The following is a 26,335-nucleotide window of genomic DNA, read 5'->3' on the forward strand; positions in this document are numbered from 1 at the left end:
TTCTTCGCCCCATTTTTTCAAGGGTCCAGGTGAAGTTTGACGCTAAAAGCTGTGTTTACCGATAATTTGCATCTTTTAATAACAAATATCACACAGAATATCTTATCCTTAAGAAATTAAATAGTCTATCAAGCCACACGAGGAACAGGATTTTGAAATTGGTTTTGATGAAGTTCATGATCAACGAAACAAACACATCATACCACTCACATTGAAGGAGGATACTTCTAACTCTGAAATCCGTATAGGTAGTATAATGACTTTATGATCTTCCTGTGAGGCGTAATGCGGTCTGAACAACTTGACGTCGAAATGCTGGACCATGTCCGAAGCAAATACACTCGGTAGCGAGATCTATATGCATTAGCTTTTAAGCAAATATGAGTCTCACTAGATACTCACACTGTGTAAAAGCCAGAATATGCGGCGAAAATCTAGGGCTCAAGCGTGATAATGGCGCATGACTGCAAAATCCACCTTCAGTGAGTAATCTGTGCACACCTCTTGCGTCTAGCCATTCGCTAGTCTCAGGAGCGATGGCCGATCCCAGATCCTCAGTATGGAATGAAGCCTCTTTGAAAGGGTGGTAAAAACTCTTATAATGCAGCGGGACAAGTATAGTAGCCATGGAATCAATAATGTGCCCATTTTTGTCATGAATTCCAGCCTGGAAGCATGAAAAGAAGTCGTGGCGCTTGGTTCTTGGCAAGACTTGCCCTAAAACCTCTTGAATTTTCACGAAGTCGCTCGGAGTGTTGACAAGGAGCTGATACCCATTCTCACAACATTATTTGACTAAGTACTATGAGAAATTCCACTGCTCTGTCTTGATAATACTACTGGGGAAGAATGTTTGGGTGTCGGCCAGTGACTCTGAAGGCGTGATCGGAAAATCAATAACGGATGGAGCTATACTGAAACTCGGTGGTGGCGTATTCATAGGTGGCATCTCAGCCGAGTCTACCGGAGTCGAGGAGAATCCAGTAGCAGGCGTCTTGTTCGACGGTATCTTTGCGCGTTTATAATTGCATCTTTCTTTCTTGTCGAGTGCAATAGATGAAAGTGGAGTCGCAGCCTTGTCGACAACGCTTTCATCAGAGCTCGTACAGCCGGTCTCAGCAAGTGCAAGATATTGCTGCGTTATGTTCTGAAGGGCTAAAGTGACATGCGAATGCTGGTCAAGCAGAGTGCGGTTCTCTAGAAGAAGACTAGTGAAAGAGAGGAACGACTTGCTAAACTGCTCAATGCTTCCTTCAAGCTTGTGGACGCGCTTTAGCAGTTTGTCAATGGTGACATCCTTCCGCGCGCGATATGCTTGCTGTGCCTTGCGTAGCTGTTCACGGCGCCTCTAAAGCAAATTAGCCATTTAGGAGAATATTTCATTTGAGATCGACCCACCTCAAGTGTTGCTTGGGTTTTGGGGTTTCGAGGATGTCTTTTCTTGTTCGCTCCGATCATTTCCCGGCTTTCTTCCATCATTTGGTGGATTTTCGATAGTCTACAGCTCATGGAATCATTGAGATTGTATAATTTGAAAATAGAGAGAGCGGCAAGATAAGGGGGGCCCAAGAAGCCCACCCGGGCGGTTTATTCATCATCCCGAGCTACGTCAAATTTTTCGGGGCTGAATGCGGTGTTGTTGAATAATCGGAAATTCGCCCCCCTAATGCCCCGATCCGCCCTAGGACTCATAATCTAATTGAGAAAACAAAGCACGGGCAAATCGTTTTAAGGATAAATCAGTATTATCACGTAGTTCGAAATTTTCCTTGTCTAGACAGAGTTGTACCTCTTCGACCGGGTTAGCTTGACAGTCGGTTTAGCAACCGCTGCCCCGAGAAATGAATCGTATAAGGTCCTCATGAGGATGTTTATTTATCATTCCGCAGCTTTATTGACTAAATCTGGACCACCAATTTGGTACCAAGTGTTGATCGGCCGAACTCCTGCACCGAATGATGATCGGCCGAACTCCTGGACAGAATGATTACATTGGATCTGCTTAGCCTGGACCACCAATTTGGTACCAGGTGTCGATCAGCCAATTTCCTGGACGGAATGATTACATTGGATCAACTTATGCTTAAATTTTTCGTTCCTGGGAGAGCTCAGTAGAGATTGCAGAACATATTTATTCAAGCAACTTTCCCCTAAGCATTGTATTTATATTTTCAAGGTTCCTTTTCGTTTTTTGCAATCTCCCTCGAGCTCTTCAATATCTGCAGATACTGACCTGATGGGCCCAGTTCATGTATATATTCTTTCGCCTATAGCACTTCTGCCGCACCAAGAGATAGAAACGAATGGCTGTCTCCACGACAAGCACCGAGAGCAACCAGGAGGAAAATCTGGAGAAATCACCAGATCTGACACAAAACCTCGATGCCGCGCACAAGCTGACAGAAGAGGTGCCCTCCGACAATCAGAAATGGCACATGGCCGACGAACTGCGTTGTTTGAAAGAGCGAGATGAGAGGAATGGCGAGAAATCTCGGAAACTTGGAGTCAGTTGGCAAAACCTCACCGTCAAAGGTGTCAGCAGCGACGCTACATTCAACGAGAACGCCCTCTCCCAATTCAACTTATTCGGGAATCGCGGCACAAAAGCTCCCACGAAGACAATTCTCGACAACTCTTTTGGCTGTGTCAAGCCCGGCGAGATGCTGCTCGTCCTTGGCCGCCCCGGTTCGGGATGTACAACACTGCTCAACCTCCTTTCAAACAACCGTCGTGGCTATGCCGAAGTGAGCGGGGAGGTTACCTTTGGAACCATGCCTGCCGAAGAAGCCAAGCAGTATCGCGGCCAGATCATCATGAACACGGAAGAGGAAATCTTCTTCCCAACATTGACCGTCGGCGAGACCATTGACTTCGCCGCCCGTATGAAAGTCCCTTACAACCTACCGCCAGGAATAAAGTCAGCGGAGGAATACTCTCAGCTCAACAAGGAGTTTCTTCTCCGGTCGGTGGGAATCTCGCATACCGAATCGACTAAAGTCGGAGATGCATTCACGCGAGGAGTGTCTGGAGGAGAGAGAAAACGGGTCTCTATCATTGAGTGCTTAACAACCCGAGCAAGCGTCTTCTGCTGGGACAACTCCACGCGTGGTCTTGATGCAAGTACAGCTCTGGAGTGGACCAAGGCAATCAGAACTATGACCGATATTCTTGGACTCACCTCTATTGTCACCCTCTACCAGGCAGGCAATGGCATCTATGACCATTTCGACAAGGTCCTTGTCCTTGACGAGGGAAAGCAGATCTTTTATGGCCCACAGAAAGAGGCAGTGCCCTTCATGGAAGACCTTGGGTTCAGGCGCGACTCTGGTTCCAATCGAGCAGATTTCCTCACTGGCGTGACCGTTCCAACAGAGCGTGTTATTGCATCAGGCTATGAGCACAGATATCCTCGGACTTCTGATGCGATTCGTGCTGCCTATGAATCAAATAAGCTTAAGTCCCATATGCTAGCCGAGTGCTCCTATCCAGAAAGCACAGAGGCAGCGGAAAACACGGCTGTTTTCAAGGAGATGGTCGCTCGGGAAAAGCATCGAGGAATGTCAAAGTCTTCACCTGTCACTACCGACTTCTTTTCTCAAATCAAAGCCTCTGTCACCCGGCAATATCAAATCATATGGGGTGATAAATCAACGCTGATCATAAAACAAGCCGCCACAGTCATTCAAGCCCTGCTAGGCGGATCACTGTTCTACAACGCTCCAGATAACTCAGTTGGTCTGTTCCTTAAGGGTGGTGCTCTGTTTTTCTCCATCCTATATAACGCCCTCATTGCTCTCTCCGAAGTCACAGACTCGTTTACTGGAAGACCTATTCTAGCCAAACACCGTTCATTTGCCTTTTATCACCCGGCTGCGATCTGCATTTCCCAGATCGTCGCAGACCTTCCCGTCTTGCTATTTCAGGTGTCACATTTTGGCCTTGTTCTCTATTTCATGGTCGGATTGAACCGCACCGCCGAAGCCTTCTTCACTTACTGGATCACCAATTTCATGACAGCGATGTCTATGACAGCTCTATTTCGACTAATCGGTGCCGCTTTCCCCACCTTTGACGCCGCTACTAAGGTCTCTGGTTTGATGATTGTTGCATGTTTTGTCTACACGGGCTACATGATCATCAAGCCCGAGATGCATCCATGGTTTGTTTGGCTGTTTTGGATCAACCCAATGGCATATGCATTTGAATCACTTCTTGCCAACGAGTTCCATTCGTCAACCATCCCCTGCGTTGGACCAAATCTCATACCAAATGGCCCTGGTTACACTGCAGAAGCAGGTGGTCAATCATGTGCTGGAGTCGGTGGCGCTTTACCCGGTGCTACTAGTGTTACTGGTCGCGACTATCTTGCATCAATGTCGTTCAGCCATAGTCATGTCTGGCGCAACTTTGGTATCATCTGCGCGTGGTGGGTCTTATTCGTCGCGCTGACCATCTTCTTTACCACCCGATGGAAACTACCCGGGGAGGGAGCTCGCAGTCTTCTTATTCCTCGAGAGCAGCAGTACAAGTCAAAGCATCTATTTCTTAGCGATGAAGAGTCGCAGGCGTCTACAAAGTCTCTGCCAGAATCCAGAGAAAATGAATCTCAAGAGACCATCGGAAAGGACATCAACGAAAATCGAAGCATCTTTACCTGGAAAAACCTTACTTATACCGTCAAAACGCCTTCGGGAGACCGAGTCCTCCTTGACAATGTCCAAGGATACGTGAAACCAGGTATGCTCGGAGCACTTATGGGGTCTTCTGGTGCGGGCAAGACTACTCTGCTTGACGTGCTTGCCCAGCGCAAAACCGACGGGACTATCCATGGATCGGTGTTGGTTGATGGTCGGCCAATTCCTATCTCATTTCAACGCTCCGCTGGATATGTGGAACAATTGGACGTGCACGAGCCTCTATCAACCGTTCGTGAGGCCCTCGATTTTTCGGCCCTTCTACGGCAGCCCCGTGATACACCTACCCACGAGAAGTTACGCTATGTCGACACCATAATTGACCTCCTGGAATTGCGGGATCTCGAGTTCACGCTCGTTGGTCGTCCTGGGGCTGGCTTATCCGTTGAGCAACGCAAACGTTTGACTATTGCCGTCGAGCTAGTTGCAAAACCCAGCATTCTTATCTTTCTGGATGAACCTACGTCCGGCCTTGATGGCCAGGCTGCGTTCAATATTGTTCGCTTTTTAAAAAAACTTGCCGAAGCTGGACAAGCCGTTTTGGTCACGATCCACCAACCCTCTGCTCAGCTCTTCGCACAATTCAATACACTCCTTTTGCTTGCCAAAGGCGGGAAAACAGTGTACTTCGGCGACATTGGAGACAACGCCAGTACTGTCAAGGCTTATTTTGCCAAACATGGCGCACCTTGCCCGCCAGAAGCTAACCCTGCTGAGCATATGATCGACGTGGTATCGGGGGCTGCCTCGAAAAATATCGATTGGAACAAAGTCTGGTTACAATCACCAGAGCACGACCAGCTCACAACCGAGCTAGACATAATGGTTACTGAAGGAGCTGCTAGAGCCTCTGGTACCATTGACGACGGGCACGAATTTGCAGCTTCAATGTGGACTCAGGTCAAGCTCGTGACCCACCGTATGAATATTTCACTATATCGGAACACCGAATACATCGATAACAAGTTTGCCATGCATATCAGCTTAGCGCTACTCAACGGCTTCTCATTCTGGATGATTAAGGATCGGCTCATAGATCTACAGAAAAACCTTTTCACCGTTTTCAATTTTATATTCGTGGCGCCTGGAGTGATCGCCCAACTTCAGCCTCTTTTCATTGACCGCCGCGATATTTATGAGACGCGAGAGAAGAAAAGCAAGATGTACCATTGGGCTCCCTTCGTCGCGGGTCTTATCATCTCTGAGATTCCATACCTGATTTTCTGTGCCTTACTCTATTATGTTTGTTGGTATTTTACTTGTGGACTACCTACTGCGCCTGGCAACGCTGGCAGTGTCTTCTTTGTTGTGGTAAGTCTTTGGCATGTTACTACGCTCGGTATTTGAACAAAACAACTGACGAGACTTCACAGGTAATGTACGAATGCCTGTACACTGGTATTGGCCAAATGATTGCCGCCTACGCTCCCAATGCAGTCTTCGCGTCCCTTGTCAACCCTCTCCTCATCACGACCCTTGTCTCATTCTGTGGTGTCATGGTTCCTTACAACCAAATTGAACCATTTTGGAAATATTGGTACGCATCTCTTGTCTTTGCGGCTTCAAGCCCACTGCGTCTTCATTCGTTGACTTGAGCTTTTTGTTATAGGATGTACTATATCGACCCTTTCAACTACCTCATGAGCTCGCTACTTGTTTTCACGACATGGTCCAAGCCCATCACATGCACTTCTGATGAAATTGCCTTGTTCGATCCACCAGTCAATCGAACTTGTCGTGAATACCTTGCTACCTACCAGCAAGGCATGGGGGTAGGAACACACCTCCTCAATCCCAGCGCCAATGCCGATTGCCGCGTTTGCCAGTACGCCACTGGTGGAGACTACCTCAAGACCCTGAATCTTGCAGAGGAGTATTTTGGCTGGAGAAATGCCGGAATTGTTGTGGCCTTTGTGATTGGTATATACGGTCTGGTGTTCTTGATGATGAAGTTGAGGACGAAAGCTACTAAGAAGGCCGAGAACTAGGTCACTGGGCTCATTGGGCCGCAAAGAGGTGTTATTTTGGTCCGGTCTGTTATAATACTCTGTCCTGCCATGGCTGCTCTATGTATTATATTCCCTTTGTTGGTGGCGTCAGGGGTGCGTTTTTGCATATTTTTGACACTTTATGCGGGCTTGACGCTTTTCTCATTTGTCTTTGTCTTCTGGTCAGTTATTATCGTTTGGCAGACTACGCCACTCTCTTGTGTGCGCCGCTCGCCTATGAATTACGTAATTTCTTATAGAGGATAAAAATTGATTGACATTTATTAGTCTTAGAAGTAGCTGAAGAGGTGTATGTCCTAGACGCTCTACTTCTTATATCTCTGAAGCAAATAGCTATTTTTTTTTCGTTAATTATGATGGATTTTCCCTACTATAGAATGGCCGTATTGAAAATCTTGCTGGCTAAATGAGAGTAGCAGTATCTGATGTTGGAATTAGGAGACAGCTTATCAGTTCATCATAGTATAGAGAACTAGGATAATTATTGTAAAGATAGAGATTGAGAGGCTCCAAATTGACTGCATAAGGCTACTCATGCTACTACTATGTTATGACTTGGTGGAAACTTGGGCGGTAAGAAGCTTAGCGAGCTAATCTTCGGATAGGTTCCCGAGCCTTAGGCATTGATCAACCCTGGGCTCGGGGACTTTTACCGCCAACGTCTGAAGCTTTACCAAAACACCTGTCAAGAGGGCCATCTTATTTCTTATACTGTATCTACATAAAGAGAGACCTCATCAATTGGGACTGGGAAAATGCGGCCCAGTTCCATCATGATCTCAAATATCTCATCTGACAATAGCTTGGTAACAATAACTATCATTGGTCAGAAATTAATAACGCACCCTAAGGAATAGCAGAGGTTAGGAATTTGGGGTTCTTACCGAAGGAATGAAGTAAAACGTAGTCATTATCATTAGTCGAACGAGATGACATTCGTTCTTGGCGATAGCAAAAAATTTGTGCCAGAAGCTGGTCCCGTAATTCTTCTATATTTGATGGAACTTCGCTGAAGGTACTCTCAAGCGCTATTGACGAAGCCATAACTATAATCAATGTCAGCAATGATATAACCATGTCTTTCATTTGCCAATTTCCAACTGAATCCTTTTTGGCCAAGACTTACCAGCTAGCAGGTGACCGATGCGCTCGGACAGTTGCTGTCTAATAGTGGTAGTAGATCGTAGAAATGAAATCTGCTCTTCCGATGGCGCAGGAATGTCAAGGAGAATGAGATTCATAGAATGAAGAAAGTCTATAATGGTCCTTGTCCGGGAAATGATGTTACTGTATGCGGCATCTGGAAAAGGGCTCTTTGAATCATATTCGGAGCGCGCCGATGCCTGAACATGCTCGAGCCGTGAAAGGAGGTGCTCAATCTCGCTTCTATCGCGAGAGTTCATGTAGTGAACAGGGATGCCTGCGTCTGCCAAGGTCATCGCGTTCAATGGATCAGATTTCCAAATCAAGACTAAACGGGACCACAGTAGATGTAAAGTATTATCGAGCTTTGTCCGCGCACGAATGGGCCAGATGCAGCGTGTGATGATGATACCCCAAATGCAGCCCGAGATGACAGATATGACTCGGTGAATGGCGATCTCGGTGATATCGAGGTGTTCGGCCCCGTCATCCTGCTCGCTACTATTGTTTTGCGAGTAAGAGAAAGTATAGAGCACGGAAAGGTTGTATGTTAGTAGTATGAAACGGCCCATAGGGCCTTTGCCCTTTACAATGATCATGTAAAATGGCCCGAGGGCCATAAAAAAACCGACCACTGCGAGCCTGAAAGCATGTCCTCCGGTGATGTACCATGCCGCTATCGAACAGAGGGCCCCAAGACATGTACCGAGAACCCGAGCATACCCCGTGGTGTTTGATGCACCAATAGTCATTGAGCATACCAACATGTATGACAGAAGGCCCCATTCTCCCCTCCAAAACAGATAGAGTGGTCGCGTCCAGGATATAAATGAGGGCAAGGCGTAGAGTGCTGCTCCGATCCCTACTTTGAGAGCGAACTTGATTTCATCTGTGCGAAAAAAACCAGAAATTCTGTATGGCGTTTGTCTAAGGAGCTGATATTCAAGCAGGTCCGTGGGATTTGAAATGTGTGTCGTGACTGTACTATTGTCTGCGGTGCGATAATGAGATGAAGGGGCTAGATATGGGCCAATCAGCAAAATAATTCCCGAATAATTCCCAGGAGAGAGTCATGCAAAATATGTCCCTTACATTGATGATCATACCGCCACCATGAAGTATATATCCAGGCCCAAGACTGTTCGTGTGGTCTTTCATCAACCTCGACTTGCAGCTCCTGCAAAATTGATAAAAACTGTTCCAACTGCTCACTCAACTTGAGGAGAGACACGGAAAAGTAATCGCAGATTGCCAGAATTTCTTCAAGACCAGCTTTGTTCTCCTGGGTAAGACAGATTATCTCCTTTTCGCGAGAAAGCAAAGACAGAGTGGACAATCGATCTTCTCGGTATGTCCTAACTGCCTCATCGATACGGAAGCGAGCGCCACCATTATGTAAAATCCTGAAGTCGGGAGCAGGTCCAAAACACACTTCTTTGAAAATTTCTCGCATAGTAGAAGCCAGAAGGAGCTGTTAAATATCAGATCACACTGGGGTCAGAAATTGATGAGATTTGCATTGCTCTCACCATAGGAATTTTGAGCGTAGACGTTAATTTAAAAAGATCTCCAGACTGGCTTGAAGGTGCGTCCTGTTGGAAATCAGGTGCAAATTGTAATTTTTGCGCCTCGTAGCGGTCCACGTCTGTTCTTGTAACAGGTTGTGGCTGATTGACTAGCCTTGGACGTTCTATGGTGGTAGAACCAGACAGATTGGTTTCTGGGCATCGAATCTGTGTTGGCCCAGAACATCTGGCCCGTGTGAGTAATGTAGAGTGTAAAGCTCCGGCGCTGCGGAGGCTGCCCAGGCTATGGTTGATGTCATCCAATAAACACACAAGGCGCCTTTCAAGACAATATTCCGATGCTGTTCCCGCAACATAGTGCTCAAGCTTTGCATCTTCCATTATGCTCTTCATTTGAGAGAAGGCTTTATCATGACGTGCAGAGAGATTGATGAACTCTACTGTTAGAAGCTCGTCGTTCGACCCGCAAACAAAGCTATCGGTGATACTTATAAGCAGCAACGTCACTGTGTCTGTTAGAGTTGCAAGATTCCCTTGGAACTTCTTCCGCACAGAAAGAGGCAGTATCGACAGCGACACAGCTGCCGAAATTCCGACGCCTAAAATGAGCATTCTCAGGACCTGGGATATCTTGTCGAAAGAAAGGGTGCCTCTTTGAATAGCGCCTTCCCTGGTAATAACAATTATCGAAGCCAGCGAAGCCAAAGAGCAGGCAACATTGACTAACGGATCGTTCAGTCTCTGTTTGGTCCATCCAATGAACCCAAATCCACCGGCAACGAATATTATCAGCACCACAGCATGGCCGAATTCAATCATGTCGTGCTTTCTCTGAAAAAATATTGTAACCCACATGCTCGATAGCGAGAGGCTTGCCGCATAGAGAAAGGCGAGGAAGGCACATATTAGTGCTTTATACATGCTGCCTTGCGACCTTGCTGGATGGAAGTAGACTGTGATCGTCGCAACCAAATGTTTCCCGTTCTGATGGCCCAAGAGATTCCCAACCATTGGTATGAAAACTGCTAGGGATGCGAGTAGATATGCGAGGCTGCACTTGAATATTCCCACTCCCTGCTCTGAAATGATGAATTCATGTATATCGGTACATAGGCGCAGTGACTTCCGAATTATCCATGTTGTAAATTCCTCTTGCTCAAGAGTTTCTCCATCTACTATAAATGGCTCTCTTTCAACTGTTTCGTGAGAGGCGCGAGATTGTAATCTGATGCCTTCCTGTCGATGGCGGCCTATCGGAAAGGTCCACTGGGACTCTCAAAGTTCAAAGTGAGCCATGAGCATAACTTCGAGTAGACTTAGAGTAATGCTTACCCTGAGAAAGTCAGACAGCCTAGACGTCATTGCAAGTTGAGTTCATATTCATTCAGCTTGGACGGGGTGTTCGTGAAATAGCGCTGGAATCCCACCTTCTCCGTTTCTCCGCTTCTCCGGGAATTGACCCTCGGATTACGTCATCTTCCGGCTTTGTCTCCGGATTGGTTCAGTTAATTTCTATTCTGATCAAATGAAAGTGAAAGGGGCCTCACATCTATCTATATACCTTGAATGAATCGGTGTAAATTAGTGTTCACCTTTGGTAAAATGTCGTCTCAGAATATGTTAGGATAATTTCATTATAGGACAGTCAATCTACTGCCTTACATAGTTCGCCATTTCCCATATAGAATACCCGTTAACTCCGTTGATTATACATATGGCTATCGGTATAATGGTATATACAAAAACTACTTATTTGCTCTCTTCCTTTGCCTCCTTGGCAATCTTCTCTATCTGTTCCTTTCGCTTCTTCAGCACATTCTGAAGTTCCTCCACAGTCTCTTTCAAGACGTCTTCAGCCTCGCTGCCCTTGTTTTGCGCGATAGCCTGTAGTGACTGCAACTGAGACATGGCGCCGGAACCACCAGGCACCGTCTTTAGCCATTTGTCCAAGTCACCTAGGCCGCTTTCCTTCGCTTGACCGGCCTTCTCTTTGATGTACTTCTCCACTTCCTCCATATTCCCCGAAGAAGCGCTCTTCTTCACAAGATCCCACAGATCTTTAGTATTGCCCTTCTTCAAGGTATCGGCATTGTCTTCCACCAATTGCTTGAGCTTGGGGCTCTTATCGAGATATTGCTTGGACTCCTCGAGACCTTTTTGCCATGTCTCAGCCCCTAGCTTTTCAAGCTTTGACTTCTTTTCTTGGATCAGGTTTTTGATCTCATCAATTGACTTAGTATCTGCGCCGCGTTTCACAATGCTGGAGATTTGTTCCCAGGTCCGGTTGATCTCCTCTTTCGCTTGAGGCCCATAGGCATCCCCCATTTCCTTTAATTGATCAAAGGAACCACCGATCTTCTCCTTAAGTGCAGGGTGACCGTCGAGAACATTCTCCGCGGCGTCGCCAGCAAGATCGAACAGCTGTTTCAAATATTTTTGAAGCACACTTAAAGTCTTGGATGCCGAGTCGATATTCAATCCTTCTTTCTTGAGGAGATCTTTCAGCTCAGTATATGCGTTTTTGACAATTTCATCGAATTCGGAGCCGTGATCATTTCTGATCTTATCGAGGTCGTCAAATGCAGTGTCGATATAGTCGCGTGCGCCAGGGATGAAGGCAGCATAGCTTTTCACGGTATCTCTCAACCAGCGGTACGCCTCATTTGGCTCAGGTGTCTTCTCGGCAATGGTCTTTTTAGCCTGGTCGATGTATGCTTGTGTCTGCTTGCTGGTGTCGACCACGGTCTTGACTCCAGAGAACCGGTACCAGGTGTAACCCGTAATGAAGGCGGCAGCGCCACCAGCAAGACCGCCAACTAATGCGGGACTAGTACCAGCGGAAGAGGCATTGGATGTGGTGGATTGGAAGCGAGGTTTGATGAAGCGAGCTTTAGATTGCAATTGCTGTCTGGCAGACCGTACTGCTGGCCCCGAAGCGCGTCCGAGCATGTTGGAAATATTGAAGTGTGGGATAAAAGTGAGAACAAAGTGGTTTGATGTTAATTAATTGACGATAGATCAGCAGGAGCATGAGACTTTATAATCACGAGGATCCCCAAGTTATAATGTCGCAGTTCGCTGTTCCTGGAATTGATTTGTCCACATGACGTGACTTCCAAGTCATCAAGTCATAGGCTATTCGTGTGGGGTTACCTAGTTCTGCGAGAGCCTTGATAATCAGGGTCTGCTAATGAGTTGGTCCGTTTCCAGGATATTAGACGTCATACACTGAATTCTTCGTATTCAGAAGCTGGCAGCCAAATGACGTCATCCAAGGGCGGAGATATTTCGGCGATTAATCGATGCCGAAATCTTGTTATATTTAGTAATCACTGAACATGATAACAAGGAACTCACAGTTGAGTGAGGTAGGGTCAATAAATGTCAGGTTTTGTGTATTCTAGAATCTTCGGGGGTATTTTGAGACTGGCCCTGTTCTAATGGTCAGGTACCAAATACCACTCAATATTTCAAAATCCTAGAATAAAGAGTAATTGCTGATAGTTTTCCACATGTTGGGACTGAGTATCAATTACAGGAAACCTTGCTTAAGTAGTGAGTGATGCACCAGCAGTTAAATCACATGATCTCCCATCTTTGATTACCGGCCGCGACCAAGCGGTTGAACAACTCATCTCGCTCCGGTACTACGGTTAATTTCCAAATTTTCTCATCCTCATCCTCAATCTCCAAGCTTGCTAGTAACTTCTCGTCTGACGATAACGCCACAACTGCCTCGAGTCCCGAATTCTCAAAAGCTGTTGCCCTCTTAAGCCGGTATATATCATTCACGGCAATTTCAAACACTCGCTTCAGCTCTCTAGAGCTTTTCAGTCTTGGGTCATCCCGTGTAAAAAGCACACTTAATCTGGGAGACTGTGTGATGACTGCCCAACCACTTTGCCCCTCGAATCGACACTGATATTCGCTTGGCCCAGCATAGATAATGCTTTTCGCCTTAGGTAACACACCAACGCGATCTTTCGCCTTCTGCGAACCGGCTGTGGCCCGAACGTGATCAACGGTGAGTTTCGCCTCAACAACAGATTTAGCACCGCCTTTGAAAAACCGGGCCAGCTTAGAAAGGTGTTCATGTTTTGGCTTTTCTTCTTTGTCCTCGCTGTGGGGTTTCTCGACAACTGAAGGCACGGCCGCATCTAGGACCTCAGAGTGGGTGGCAGGGAGAGGTATATTCTCAACATCAATGGGATTTTGACGATCTGGATCACTGGGCTTCGAGATAGGTACAGGAGGAAGAGGTGTTTTCTGCGCCTCGCCGATGCGGAGGAGCGTTATTGCGATCTGGGTGTTTGTGGGAACTCCGTAAAGTAGATTGCTACTTGTAATTAGCATTGGAGAGGAGAAGAAACTAGATGACTGACTTCTTGGGCTGTGCAAGCTCCATGTAATTAGGGATATTTCTTTTGAGCCATGCCATTGTGCGTGTAAGCAATGGATCGCCAAAAATGGCGAATCCAATGGCGAGCCCAGTTCCCTTGTAAACTATATAATAGTTGACAAAAAGAGATACCAGAAATAAAGGGACAAGAACAACTAGAATCCTGAGGAAAGCAAAACGAGAAAATGGCGGTGTTGGTGTCAATGCGCTGAAGTTGCGTCAGTAGAACGTACGAGGCACAGTCAAGGCGACTCACTTTGCAAATCTCTCCCAATTATCAGCTAGCTCTCCGATCGCATGTGGTGCATTGTCTAGAGCTTTGGTAATGGTTTCTGGGTTTACTCCAGCCCATATAATTTCTTCCATTGGCTGTTGAGTTTGACCTGTACACTCAGTGACGTGGCCTGGTGCAGAACCTGCAGATTGAATGGCTTTAACTGTTTTTCTGATAGGCTTAGGTATCTTCCCTTCCAGTGGATCTCCATCTCCGTCGCTTTGTGGATTGCAGTGCATACCGACAGCTCTTTGAAGGTTGTGTCGAATGTTCTTAGCGAAACTGGCTGCTTCCTCTTCAACAGCTTCATGAAGTTGCTTTTCAGGAGCACCAGTAAGGGTGTCATTAGTACCTAGAAGACCTGCTTGCGGCTCCTGAATCTCACCTGTCCTAGTGTTCACTAAAGCACGCGGTGCTGGAGGACAGATTATTTTGCGGGCTTTCACCGAAGATACGACCAGTATCAAAGTTCCAAGAGCAAGCGGCATTAACAGATTGAAAAACCATGCAGAGAAGTAAATCTTATCTCAGGTCAGTAAAAGTGGCTTCGCATGTATCACTCAGCGGTGGATCTGTGTTCAACGTACTCCGCAGAATATGGATGTATGGAGAGTTTCATTCCAGGAACGAAGTCGCGAGATATGCTTCCAAAGGCTTGCGATACCGAGAACCCCGGACAAATAGAGTCGCTGTAAGTGCAAAGCCACTTTATCACCAGCGTGATCTTGAGACCATGCATCATTGAGGTCAAGTCCACTTGCAGTTACAATAGGCACTGCTTTGACATCGAAGATGTCCTAATCAACCAGATATCAGTCCGATGAGTGCTTTGATCGGGACAAACAAAGCATTACCTTGTTGAAACGTCTGATGAACGCAAAAAGCTCTTCATTCGTGTAACCACCAATTAATGGATCGGGTATCTCTAAGTTTGCTTTGTGCCAGCCAATGTCTCTCGTAACTTCAGCATTGCTGCTACTAGGGTACCCTGTCTGGATAGCACCGCGCGTCTCTGGTACCTCGTAAGCTAGTTTGTGGCTCTCTGCTTGAAATTGCTTCCTTATGACCTCTATTGGATGTCCAATCGGCATATAGGCCTGGTCTTGCAACGTGGCTAGCATTGTTGGAGACACATTGTTATTATCGTTAACTTTTCGTGGTGTCTTAATGTGGTCGCACGTCTCATTAGCCTGAGACGCTGGGCGGGCACTACAAGCAGCAACAAGAGCACAGGTATTGTCATGTAATCTCTGCATCGTAGTTGAGACAGCATCATGATGGACCTGATCGTCTGATATGGCTTCTGAGTGCTGGCGCCTCCCATCCATAGCAAGTAGTTCACCCAGCACAAAGGAGTTCTCGTTCAAATTTCGCTTTGCAGCTGGAAGGGTGGTATCATTAACTTGATCCTCTGACGCTAGATGATCATAAAAGTGGCTGTATGTTGCATTTCGAGTCATGGATGTTTTTTCGTGAGCAATGATACTATTTTGATAATTCTGCGTCCCATGAAGATGTAATGGCGTATGTTCATCCCCGTTCTGGCCTGGCTGATACTGATGACCTGTGTCTTGTTTTACCCGGGTATGTGTTTGCTGTTCTGCTTCATGATCCTGTCCTTCTAGATCTTTTCTAGTGCACTCGCTGGCTGGGTGATTGTTTCCTGAAAAGTTGAAATTGCTGGCGTTTTTTGACATTGTGAATGTATGTTTGCGGTCGTCACTTGTTGAATGACATACAAATAAACTAGACTTAGCCTCCTAGCTTTTTTGCTATCATGATTGGTTTAGATTTTACATTGAATTGTCAAGGATTACAGGCATAATATATCTCCTCGCAGCGAATTTTCTGATTGGTCCTTTCTTTCTGCCTGTCATTGTTTTATACAGTAGGGGTCTGCTGACGCCTAGGTGGCGATTACGTCATTTGCCCCATATTACCACCAAATACACGGTTCCAATGCAATATGACAGCTACCTAAGACTCTAATAATACTTGATTTCTCTCGATACTCTCTGCTGCTAGCTGAATAAATGATCATTTGTGTTAGCCGCTTACCGGTTTATTTATTATGAGGCGAAGAATTAACCAACTAACCAACAACATATCGCAGAACCTCTAAACCTTGAGGCCAGGTCTGTCTTCAAGAAAATAACCGGGTTATCCATTAGATGTTGCCATGGACGCACGATTCGGCACAGAGAATTCTTGCAAAAGGGCGATGCAGGTCGCTGAGAAAATGGCAGCCATAAAGGCCCGATAACATCAGATACGATAGAAGACACGGTTGCCCGATTATTCAGGCCTCAAGACTAAAGTAAAAACACCATTTCTACCGGAGTCGATGAAAAAGAAAGACGAGCGCAAAAGAACAAAACAAAAACAAAAACATACAACAGTCAGGATTCGCATGTGGTCACCCACCATACTACTAACTAACCGGCGTGTGGCTTAAGTACGGCTGAGCGGACGGGAAGCCCTGTTCTCCACACCCTATGGTCGTATGTACTTTGATTTGTTTGAAAGAGAATAATATAGTATTTTCACTAAGTCTAAAATATATAACAGCCTCAATGACTTGAGCAAAAAAGTCATAATTTTATAGGGAAAAGTCAGATTTGATCTTCGGTAGCAATTTTTGAATTTCAGCCGAATTAACGCATTGTGAAAACATGCTAGACCTTTTGGCTCCTGAGCCAAAGCTCGTTCCGCAATAACTGAGGAGTCATTCGTTTTTTGGGTCACTCGTCATCCGAGGGACTAGTAAATCGATATTTGGGGGTTTCCTAGTAGCATCATTAATTGATGCCTAGTGCACTGAAATATCTCTAGTTATTATGATGCGGCGAAATATTGCCTGAATTTGGGAAATCCGAAAATGGCGCTTCTGTGGGCCGAGCATGATTCAAAAGTTGATTGGTACTGCGTTGGTAAAGATGATCAGACCTTCATCAGGAGCTCGAGGTTTGAGGTCGGCTGTAACGTGTCGTAGAGAGCTCACAACCTATTGATGAATGATTGAAATGGTTCGGTTTGGAAAGGTCTACGGATCCTTGCCACCCTATGTGAACCGTGAGATGACCTCGTTTCAAGGGTATTCAAGTAGCCATCGGAGCACTACTTTACTGGGACAAATTTGAATAGACATAAATTTATTTTAGATGTAGATGTAAATATAAGCTAAACATTATTCTAGTATAACAACCATGGAGGTATGACGAGATGATCTCGCAATCGGTATCAAAAACACGCTATAAAACAGACAGAAATAAAAAAGGAAAAGGAAAAGAGAAAGTCCGAAGACTACGCCAGTGAAACCGGCGTCTGAGTTCCAGACGTTCCACCCTGTCGATAATCGCGCAACGCCCTCCATGCCCTAGCAGGGATGGGGTGATACGACGAATCCGGAGTCCTTGGAAGAGTAGGCGTGGAAGAAAGGTAAGAAGCCCGGAAAGAGATCTTCTTCTCCTTAACAAACAGACCACTTGAAGCGCCCGAGTTAAGCGCCGTCCGAGCAATGTAGCTATGGCTCTGGTATTTACCCAGCCAAAGCATCTGTTCGTGCTCACGGAGGTACCGGTGACTGGAGAAAGAGTTGAGAACGTTATCACGACCTTTCATTCCCAGTGCACGACGCTGCTCCTGCTTCGCGTACATGCGGTCGGTGATGGCCTGAATCTCTTCGGGGGTGGGGTGGAATTCCAGCTTGGGTACTAGATCTCCTTCTTTGTCTTCGGCGAAGGGAGCCCATTGTTCGAGTAGAGCCATGACGCGGATTTGGGCACGAGCGAGAGAGTCGTAGTCATTTGGTGCGACGACTTCACTGAATCGTTTGCCTGTTGCTCTGTCTGTTACGACACAGAAGGAGGCACCGACGTCTGTGCAGACGACTGGGACACCTGTTAGAGCAGCTTCACCCATGGCGAGCGGGAGACCTTCTGAGATGGAGGAGTTCATGAACAGCCACTATTATTGTTAGTGAGAATTAAATGTGCTGGGGGGTAAATACTTACAGCATCCTGGAGGACGACCGATGGGTTACCAAGACCCTTGAGAATGACGTGCTCGCTGAGACCCTTGGAGGCGATGACTTCTTGACATTGAGAGGCGATGGCAGGGGCACGTTCCATATCTCCGTAGATGTGGAGCTGGTAGTCCCTGATTCCCCACTTGTTGACTATCAGATCCGTAGCCATGATGGCAGTCTTGATATCTTTGACGTAGCGAACGTGGGACAACATGACACAAGTAGGTGTCTTGGTCTTGATCTTCTCGATAGGCTTGTACTTCTCCATGTTCGTGATACCATTGACAACAGGGTCGATCTTGCGGGCGAAAGTGCGACGGTGCTGGAGGGCACCCTCGGCAGTTCCAAGCTCAACTTCCCATCCAGGATTGAAGTACTCGGCACAAGGGAGGACCACATCGGCGTGGTGTTCGACAAGAACACATGACAAGTGACCGAGAGAAATGAGAGTGCTGTTGACGAAAGTGGAATCGAAAGACACGGCAGCGGAGCAGAAGACGGTCATCTCACGGAAACTGACGCAGTGATCCCAGACATGGAGGGCACACTTGCGCTTAGCCTTGCACAGCACACCATAGGTAGCACCTGTGAAGTGGTGAGAGACCTGGAAAACGTCGGGGATTCTCTCCGGAACCGGAATGGAGAAGATGAACAAGTCTAAACATGTCAGTGAGATTCAATCGATAGAGGGGAGTCAACTTACAGCGATGCCACATGTCAAGAGCGTTATCAAGCTGCTGCAGGGACGGCTTCTCGGCATCCCACCATTGGGAAGCGGGAACTGCATCCTCAACATCATCAGACAGCCAAAGCTGGCGCCAAACCCTTTTCACAGTAGTGCTCATCCAAACATCATTCCAGCTACGACCGTTCTCAAAGTAGCTATTCAAATCCACAAGGGCATTGGTAGCCTCCTCGATATGCCGACGAGTCAAGTGAATCGTGCGAGCACAACGAACCAACTTGGTCAGAATAGGAACAAAGTGCTTCTCAATATCATTAACCCGAGTATCCTGCGCCCGTTCAACGACAGCGGAATCAAGGCAGTTCTGGAAAACACCATGAGTGGGGTTAAGGAAATCCAGACCCCATTGAGGAAGAATAGTCAAAGACTGAACATTCCTCTCGATCTGGAACTTCGGCACACCGTAATCATTGGCATTCTCGGACAGAATGTGCCACCTGATACCATTGAGATCGTTGATCATGTCGCGACGACAAGCAGAAACACCACCCGGTTCATTGGGCCAAGTAGCGGTATCCATGGCGAGAACGTGGAGTTGAGTGTCCGTATCCTGGAGTTGAGTTGAGAGCGTACGAGTATTAATTCTGGAATCACCACCTTGTCCGAAGCTGGAAAGATCGCTGATTTTGAATGCCATAGGAGTCCATGAGCTGATGTCGGGATCAATATCCACACGAGCGAGGATGGTATCGGCCTGTGCGTCAATGTAGTCTCCAGCAGCCTCGAGGCGACCAAAGTCACGGTTGCGCCAGTAGGGACCAAGGACACGATCAGATCGGAGAAGGACTTCATCAAGCCAAACGGTAGTCACGGCGTCAAATTTCTTACTATTCTTCCAGGACTTCCACAAGTGCGTGCGAGAGCGGGATGTGGGGATAGGACGAGATTGGACGTTCAAGCGCAACAGACGAGTGATGAAGTTTGACTCGAATGACTTGAAGAAGAACAGTGGGTTGTCGTGGAGGAAACTGCTCTTGGTGGGCTTATCCAAGACGTGGAACCAATCCTCCCGGATCATGATCGGAGTCGGAACTTCTTCTCCATTGAGAGTGGTAACGATGGTCGGGTGGAACTTGTGGTCATAGGTCCATCTGGCGTAGTGGACGTCAGATCCTTGGATGAAAGTGGCTTCACTGACACGAGGGTAGGGGATCCACTTGTTCAGGCGCTCGGGCCTGTTGGGAGGAGGCATGCACCAGGAGACCTTAATCCGTATGTGAGGGAATGTGTATTCACCACTGAGGAGCTCATCATCGAACTTGGCGTCCTTTCGGTACTCGTATTGGAATTGAACGGGGTTGACACCTTGCATAGCAGAACCAGAGACGATATAACCGCGTTCATCGTACTGGATGACTTGACCGCTGTTCTCGCCGGAGGCGCATTGACGCTGGATGGGAAGCTTCTTGCCACCAGCTTCGGGGTACTCATATGTAAAGTCATTGATGACCTCCTTGTTCTTGTACTCCTCGCGACGGCGCAGGATAACCTTGTCAGAGTAGGTATTGATAGCAACGAGTTGTGAATGGTCCTCAGGTTCCTGGGCGTGGTTACCAGAGTACTGGTAAAGACGTGCGGTACGATCGGGCAAAGGCCGATAGAAACAGGTCATGGGTCCAGAGAGACTCTCAATAACGATGCGGTCTTTCTCGATAGTGGTCTTCCAACCGCCGGTGGCTTTGTATAGTTCAGAGAAATTCTTGCGGCCGTGGACTAGGACAAGAGGAATAATGATTCTCTGAAGCAGCTTGCAGAAGGACCAAATAGTGTTCAGGAGGAAGCTAATCGGGTAAGCAAAGATGATTGGCTGTCCGCGAAGCACGTAGTTGAGCTCTCGCTGGTACTCAGGATCGGCAACTAAGCAAATTAATGTAAACTTGATCACTGTGTTTATCTTGTGCCCCATGCGGGTGTAGGCAAGCTTCATGAGCTCAGTGAAGGATAGATTGGCTCCAATAGGAGGAGGCAGGAGACTCTCCATAGGCTTCTCGTAGGTCTTATCCATGAGCATGGGGTAATCCGGGTAAGTATCGTGCTCCATCCAGCGCTGGGCGAAGAAGTTAACAGAAAGCGACATGCTAACACCGAGGTTGTAGCGAGCGATATATGTGCAAACACCCTGGAGGTCCTCGGCATTAGCTCTAGCCTGAAGCCAGTTGAGTTCATCCACGACAGTATGACCAGGACGTCCAGAGCAACGGCGAACCAGAAGCGACCGGGCAGCTTCAGGGAGGCTGTCCCACTCGAGGTCAGCATCAATACCGAAAAGAAGATGGCGGAGGAAAGTGACACGTCCATGGGTCGCGACACGCGCACACTCAGTCGGGTTTCGCTCAAGCTGGTACTTAACACCTTCAGGAATGGACAGCTCATAGGGATCGCGGTGCTCGATGACCAACAGTTCAGACATCATCGAGTGGTCGTGAGAAAGACCTAACCTAGCTTCAAGAGTGGATTGGACAACAGCCTCAGAGATAGCCTGGCAGTTACGGCGGATGTTGCTAGTCCAGTCCTGCGTTCCAAGACCGGGGCCAACAACGACAAAAATGCGAAGCTGGTCACCAACCAGCCGAGTGATAGCACGGATTCTCTGTTCCTTTTGAAGAAGATGCTCAGAAGAGACAAACTCAACAATTGTTTGGCCGGTTTCCCAAAGACGCACAACTTGACTGACAAGGCGCTCGGCGTCGGGGAAAGCAGCTTGGACCATGAGGGAGCTGCGCCACCCGGCACCGGACAGAATATTCTTCTTGACCTCAGATCCAGGGTGAGTTGAGGCATCCAAACGGTAGCGGAACTCGTCATCCAGAGAGCTGATATTCTCAAAAGTCTGTGCCATCGTGGTCTGAGAGATATCCAGGTAAGGTTCTAGAGAACTACAAGTGTAGGTTGCCGGTTGTGCAACCTTAACGGGCTCAGGAACCTCGGACTCTTTGAAGCTAGGCAGACCAATGTTTGCCATGAACATCGAGTAGATAGCAGCCGTCCATGTACCAGAACCAAGACCGATGACACTACTCCACGTGAATGGAGGCAGAGTTACATGCAGGATGAGACCAGTGAGGAAACCAACAATTGATCCAAGAGCAAGACAGCGAGCGGCCTCGGAACCAGTGAAGATACGATTGAACTGGTAGAACAGAAGACCACTGTAAGCACCAAGGTAAGCAAGGTACATGATAGTGGACTCCCGCTTGTCCTCAAAGGCCCACATTAGGGCCAGAGTGATCGATGCACCCCAGATGTGGAGGAAGAAGAACTTGGTAAGGTTGGTCCAGTAGAGTCTCTCTCTGTCCTTTTGGTTGGTGGCAAGAACCTCGCGCAAGCTGTCCAAGGAGGAGATCGGGTCCTGAGTTCGCTGAGTCACGGCAGTCCACAGTGGCTGAGAGACTGCGTCAAGCATAACAGCACCGGTCAGATAGTATCCCAAGCCAAATCCAACGGATAGGCGGTATTCGGAGCTCGATGCGGTAGAAAGACCCACAAGAGCTTCGCCAGTAAGCAGAGCAGTCCACTTGTCAATCAAGGCGATGACGAAGTAGAGAATACCGCACCAGACATCCGCACCAGTGTTGCGCCAGTGAAGGAAAGCATTGTGCATTCGAATACCCTTTTGCATATCCGCCATAGTATCCACAGCAGCCTTCATCTGCAAGTTCCACGTGGGACTGAAAGCAAGGGGGATTTGAGTACGCGAGTAGCGACAGTACCAGACAAGCAGGAACAGCGCGGAGTCGTAGCCCTCTGCCATCTTGCGAACGAAGGGATCGGTTGTTGCCTTTGTCCAGAATGAACGCTTGCGCTCCTTGTCCACCATCTCTACCAGGGCCTGGCGAGCAACGGGTGTGGAGGAGATTTCCTTAAGCAAAGCCGGGCTGGGAGAGTGCAGACTCTTGACGTACCAGTCGAAAACCTCTCCGTCGGTGGTTGTGGGAATGCTCAGGTACCAACTGTTCCACTGGGAGATGATACGGCGTGCGCCTAGGAGGAGGGCTGTGACGAAACAACCAACAACACACAGGTAGATGACCGAGTCATGACCCACCCATAAGGTAATGAGGGGAGAAATGAACAGGATCGGCACACAGCAGATAATGACTGTACGGCCGGACTGGAAATGGAAACCAGGGAGCTGGTAGATTGACAGAACCGACAGGAGCATGAGGTAGGTTGACAGGAAGAGGAAGTAGAGGAAGAAAAGAACACCTGCTGCAAATCCGTGAATGCAGCCAAGGACGATCATGGCAATGATGCCACCGACGAAGACGACGGCAAGACCAGCGATCAAGCGAGTCATGATGAACATGCCCATGGCTGGGAAAGCCATTGCATACAGGTAGTATGTTCCACCGGAAGTAATCCAGCTGCCGAATCCACCACAGATCAGAAGTGCAACCATGAGAGCGGTGGTAGCCAATGTCTTGTCGATGTCACTCATAAAGGTAGTCAGGTACAGACCACGACCGACTGTCGTCAACATGGTAATATCAATAAGCGCGGGAAGAGCGAAGATACCGAGGAAGGTAATACGATAGTACCAGGGAGCAGAGATCTTGTCACCTTCAGGGTTCAAGTCCATATCCATAGAAGCGTAGGCGGTCGGGATCTCAGTAAAGATCTCACCACGTCGAGTAGGCTGGTGAGACTTGCAGTATTCGCGGTAACGAGCGGAGATGATCTTGCCCAGCTTCATTGGGGTCATGTCGAGGAACATCTCGCAACGAGCACCAAGGGCGTACATCTCAGCAAAACAGGAAGCTTGGACAGTGTGAATGTTTGGCAGAGGATTACGGTCGAGGACCTCGAGGTAGATCTCGTCGAGGGAGATGCGACGGAAAGCACAGAAAACGGCAGTTGCGAGGATATCCACACCAGCGTCGATTTGACCCTTCTGGATAATTCGCTGCATGACATCAGCGAGGAGCTCAAGCGTGCGGGAGTCGCGTCCCATCAAGACTTCCGGCAGGCGAGTGTTGATCTCCAAGAAAAGATCCTTGGCAGCATTGGCATCCGGAGTCCAACAGCCCTGGTCCTGGTAGTAAGCGAGACGAGCGGCAACCAAGTCCTCGGCGGATGCTCTTCCACTCAGGTATTCACTAGAACCCAGAGCACGAAGCTGAGCAAGCGATGGAACCTTGATAAGCTGGTGTTCAGTGCAGGCGCGGACATTGGCGGTCAAGTGCGCACAGTCCTTGCTCAGTGTAGTTGACAGACGTCTCAACCAAAGCAAAGCCTCAGTAGGAGAGAGCTGCTGGATATCACTAGCGATGCGAGGAGAAAGATTGGGCCACTTGTTGGAGAGAGCACCATTGGCAGTGGCCAGAGCAATCTCAGCCATGAAGCATTGGAAACGAGAGAATCCTCGGCTAGACATGTAGGTGTGCAGGATAGCACCAGTACGGCCCTCTTCACACTTACCAGAGAGGTAGATGTCGAGTGGACCGAAGCCAGGGGTTTTATCATACATGCCCCAAACCTGAGTCTCCATGCGAGTGCGGAAACCAGAGTGCAAACCAACGTAAAGGCGAATGCGGTCGTTCTCAGTACCATCAGAGGTGACGAGAAGATCTTTCAACTCGCCAGCGGCTTGCGATCCATCTCCACCAAAGTCTTGGAGTACACGAAGCTCGGCAGCAATGTCGCGAAGAGCCGCCGGCTTGATAGGAGCCAGTAGCTTGAGATCACGGACCTGGCGCTGGGCCTGGAGAAGATCTTTGATATCCTTTGCGGTGAGATCCAGACCCATCTGGAAACATCCCAAACCAGTGTAATCCTCGCCATCAGGAGAGATGGAGAAGGGGTTGGTCATGTGAGGTTCATTCGGGGCAGCCAATTGCAGCTCATCAATCGTAACCAGCTGATCGCTGGCAACGGACTTAGGACGAGGAGCGAACAAAGCGAGTTTTGTCTTCAATTCAGGGACAAAAGATTCCAGGGTGTCGTAGATATCGTCATTTCCAGCGGGCGAAGTAGCAATATCCTCATTCTGTCGCCAAATATCGTGCGCTTCAAGAGTTTGCTCGTTCTTCATCCACATCAAAGCACCGATTGGCTCATGGGTAACGGTCGTAGTAGCGGCAATGGTCGCATCGGTCAAAGCAGCCTTGGGAGCAATCCAGCTCATAGCACTGTTGTAATTACACCACTTGAAACTGCGGTGGAGAACATCATGTCTAAGCTGAACACCATCGTCCACGGTATCCCACATGGCGAGCGTAGAATCACCGATGGGTTTCTGGGCGGCAACAATACGCATAACAGTGCGCATCTTTTCCATATGGAAATAATTGCAGCGATCGCCATCTGTTCGGATGGTTCCATTGCGGTAAACAACACCTCGGATCGGAGTCCAGTCGATTTCGCGGCATTGGCGTTCGCCGAGGAACTCGGTGGGGCCGAATTCCATCCACACGTCCAAACCGAGACCATTGATGAATTTCACCACCTCGTTCAAGACAACGGGTTGGAGATGAGCGTGACAGTCTGCGAGTAGTACACCACTGAATTGAGCCTGGACATCCTGAGGACGCTTAAGGTTATTCAGGGTTTCGTTGAGAACGTGAATAGCACGGATCACTTCATCGCGGGAGCCACTCTCTGTAGCGACGAGCTTGCGAACATCCAGACGAGCAAGAATGTGATCAGCAGAGCAACCTTCAGCAAGTGCATCAAGAACACCGGTCTGCAGCGGGTCAAGGACGGTGACATCCCATTGCGATAAAAGCCGTGATTGATCGGCAGTTGGCGGGGTGGAGAAACTTCCAAGGTAAACACCGAAAGATTTAGGGGTCTTCTTTTCTGCTGGTGTATAGATCTTTGGTGTTTCTGTCTTAAGTTTTTCAATATACTTTGTAACAGCAGATGGGACTTCAGAGAGTTCATGTCGAGCCTTGAAAATGTCAGCTGCAAATTCTTCATGCCGATCGTCAAACTTACGCGCCAATGCCGGTAAATCGCCCGGCTAATTTGAAAAATGATATAACAAGAACCAATAACGATTGTGGCCAGGAGAGCAATGGCCAACACCTAAGTCAAGTCAGCAATCTTCGACACTTTCATCAATTGCAATCGCCATTGCCATAGCATTGCCATGCCATTGACATTGAATGAACTCACCTTCTCCCACCAGGTGTTGGTCATATGACTCCATCCTGTCGCCTTCAAACCCAGATAATCAGGGCTCATGATGGCGTGAATAAAGAAGGGTCCAAACCCCGTATTCGAATGTTAGAAGGTCCCCGTCTAATCAGTGAACAGCGGGGAGTTGGAATAAGTATATAAAACAAAAGGAAAGCAGAGCCCAACGCCACCTCGACCTTGACACGTCTAGTATGTGCGGCGAAGACCGATCGATTCAAATTCAAAAATCAAAAAAAAACTTAGGTATCCAGAATTGAGAGTCCGGACCCGACAAGCTTGGGGGCGCCCACTGGTAAGGGATGTAGTGGTGTCTCGCTACGAAGGTCCCTTAGGGGCTAATGGTATAGACCAGTACAAAGACAGAAATAGATTTTGATT

The 26,335-nt window shown here is 47.9% G+C and overlaps 6 protein-coding genes across 6 annotated transcripts; 1 reads left to right on the plus strand and 5 right to left on the minus strand.

The window, feature by feature from the left end:
• Nucleotides 1-802: 802 nt before the first annotated feature.
• Nucleotides 803-1,479, minus strand: N7520_002260 (bZIP transcription factor; the record flags this gene model as incomplete). Its single annotated transcript, XM_057136195.1, has 2 exons — nt 803-1,348; nt 1,399-1,479. 2 exons carry the CDS (start codon nt 1,477-1,479, stop codon nt 803-805), a joined length of 627 nt encoding a protein of 208 aa, XP_056998881.1.
• An 824-nt stretch (nt 1,480-2,303) lies between these two features.
• On the plus strand, nt 2,304-6,682 carry N7520_002261 (uncharacterized protein; the record flags this gene model as incomplete). The annotated part of the gene is made up of 3 exons (XM_057136196.1): nt 2,304-6,005; nt 6,068-6,231; nt 6,304-6,682. The coding sequence occupies 3 exons, from the start codon at nt 2,304-2,306 to the stop codon at nt 6,680-6,682; spliced, it is 4,245 nt and encodes a 1,414-aa protein (XP_056998882.1).
• Nucleotides 6,683-7,409: 727 nt separating this feature from the next.
• On the minus strand, nt 7,410-10,734 carry N7520_002262 (FUSC family protein; the record flags this gene model as incomplete). Its single annotated transcript, XM_057136197.1, has 6 exons — nt 7,410-7,519; nt 7,588-7,749; nt 7,830-8,864; nt 8,939-9,317; nt 9,376-10,644; nt 10,705-10,734. The coding sequence occupies 6 exons, from the start codon at nt 10,732-10,734 to the stop codon at nt 7,410-7,412; spliced, it is 2,985 nt and encodes a 994-aa protein (XP_056998883.1).
• A 387-nt stretch (nt 10,735-11,121) lies between these two features.
• Nucleotides 11,122-12,321, minus strand: N7520_002263 (uncharacterized protein; the record flags this gene model as incomplete). Its single annotated transcript, XM_057136198.1, has 1 exon — nt 11,122-12,321. One exon carries the CDS (start codon nt 12,319-12,321, stop codon nt 11,122-11,124), a length of 1,200 nt encoding a protein of 399 aa, XP_056998884.1.
• Nucleotides 12,322-12,951: 630 nt separating this feature from the next.
• Nucleotides 12,952-15,742, minus strand: N7520_002264 (uncharacterized protein; the record flags this gene model as incomplete). Its single annotated transcript, XM_057136199.1, has 5 exons — nt 12,952-13,708; nt 13,755-13,979; nt 14,028-14,566; nt 14,633-14,842; nt 14,900-15,742. 5 exons carry the CDS (start codon nt 15,740-15,742, stop codon nt 12,952-12,954), a joined length of 2,574 nt encoding a protein of 857 aa, XP_056998885.1.
• A 1,606-nt stretch (nt 15,743-17,348) lies between these two features.
• On the minus strand, nt 17,349-26,002 carry N7520_002265 (glycosyltransferase family 4 protein; the record flags this gene model as incomplete). Its single annotated transcript, XM_057136200.1, has 5 exons — nt 17,349-18,011; nt 18,059-18,729; nt 18,776-25,706; nt 25,754-25,843; nt 25,934-26,002. The coding sequence occupies 5 exons, from the start codon at nt 26,000-26,002 to the stop codon at nt 17,349-17,351; spliced, it is 8,424 nt and encodes a 2,807-aa protein (XP_056998886.1).
• Nucleotides 26,003-26,335: the final 333 nt, after the last annotated feature.

This window comes from Penicillium odoratum, assembly GCF_028828045.1.
Source record: "Penicillium odoratum strain IBT 22623 chromosome Unknown utg000002l_segment0_segment0, whole genome shotgun sequence".
Lineage (NCBI taxonomy): Eukaryota > Fungi > Ascomycota > Eurotiomycetes > Eurotiales > Aspergillaceae > Penicillium > Penicillium odoratum.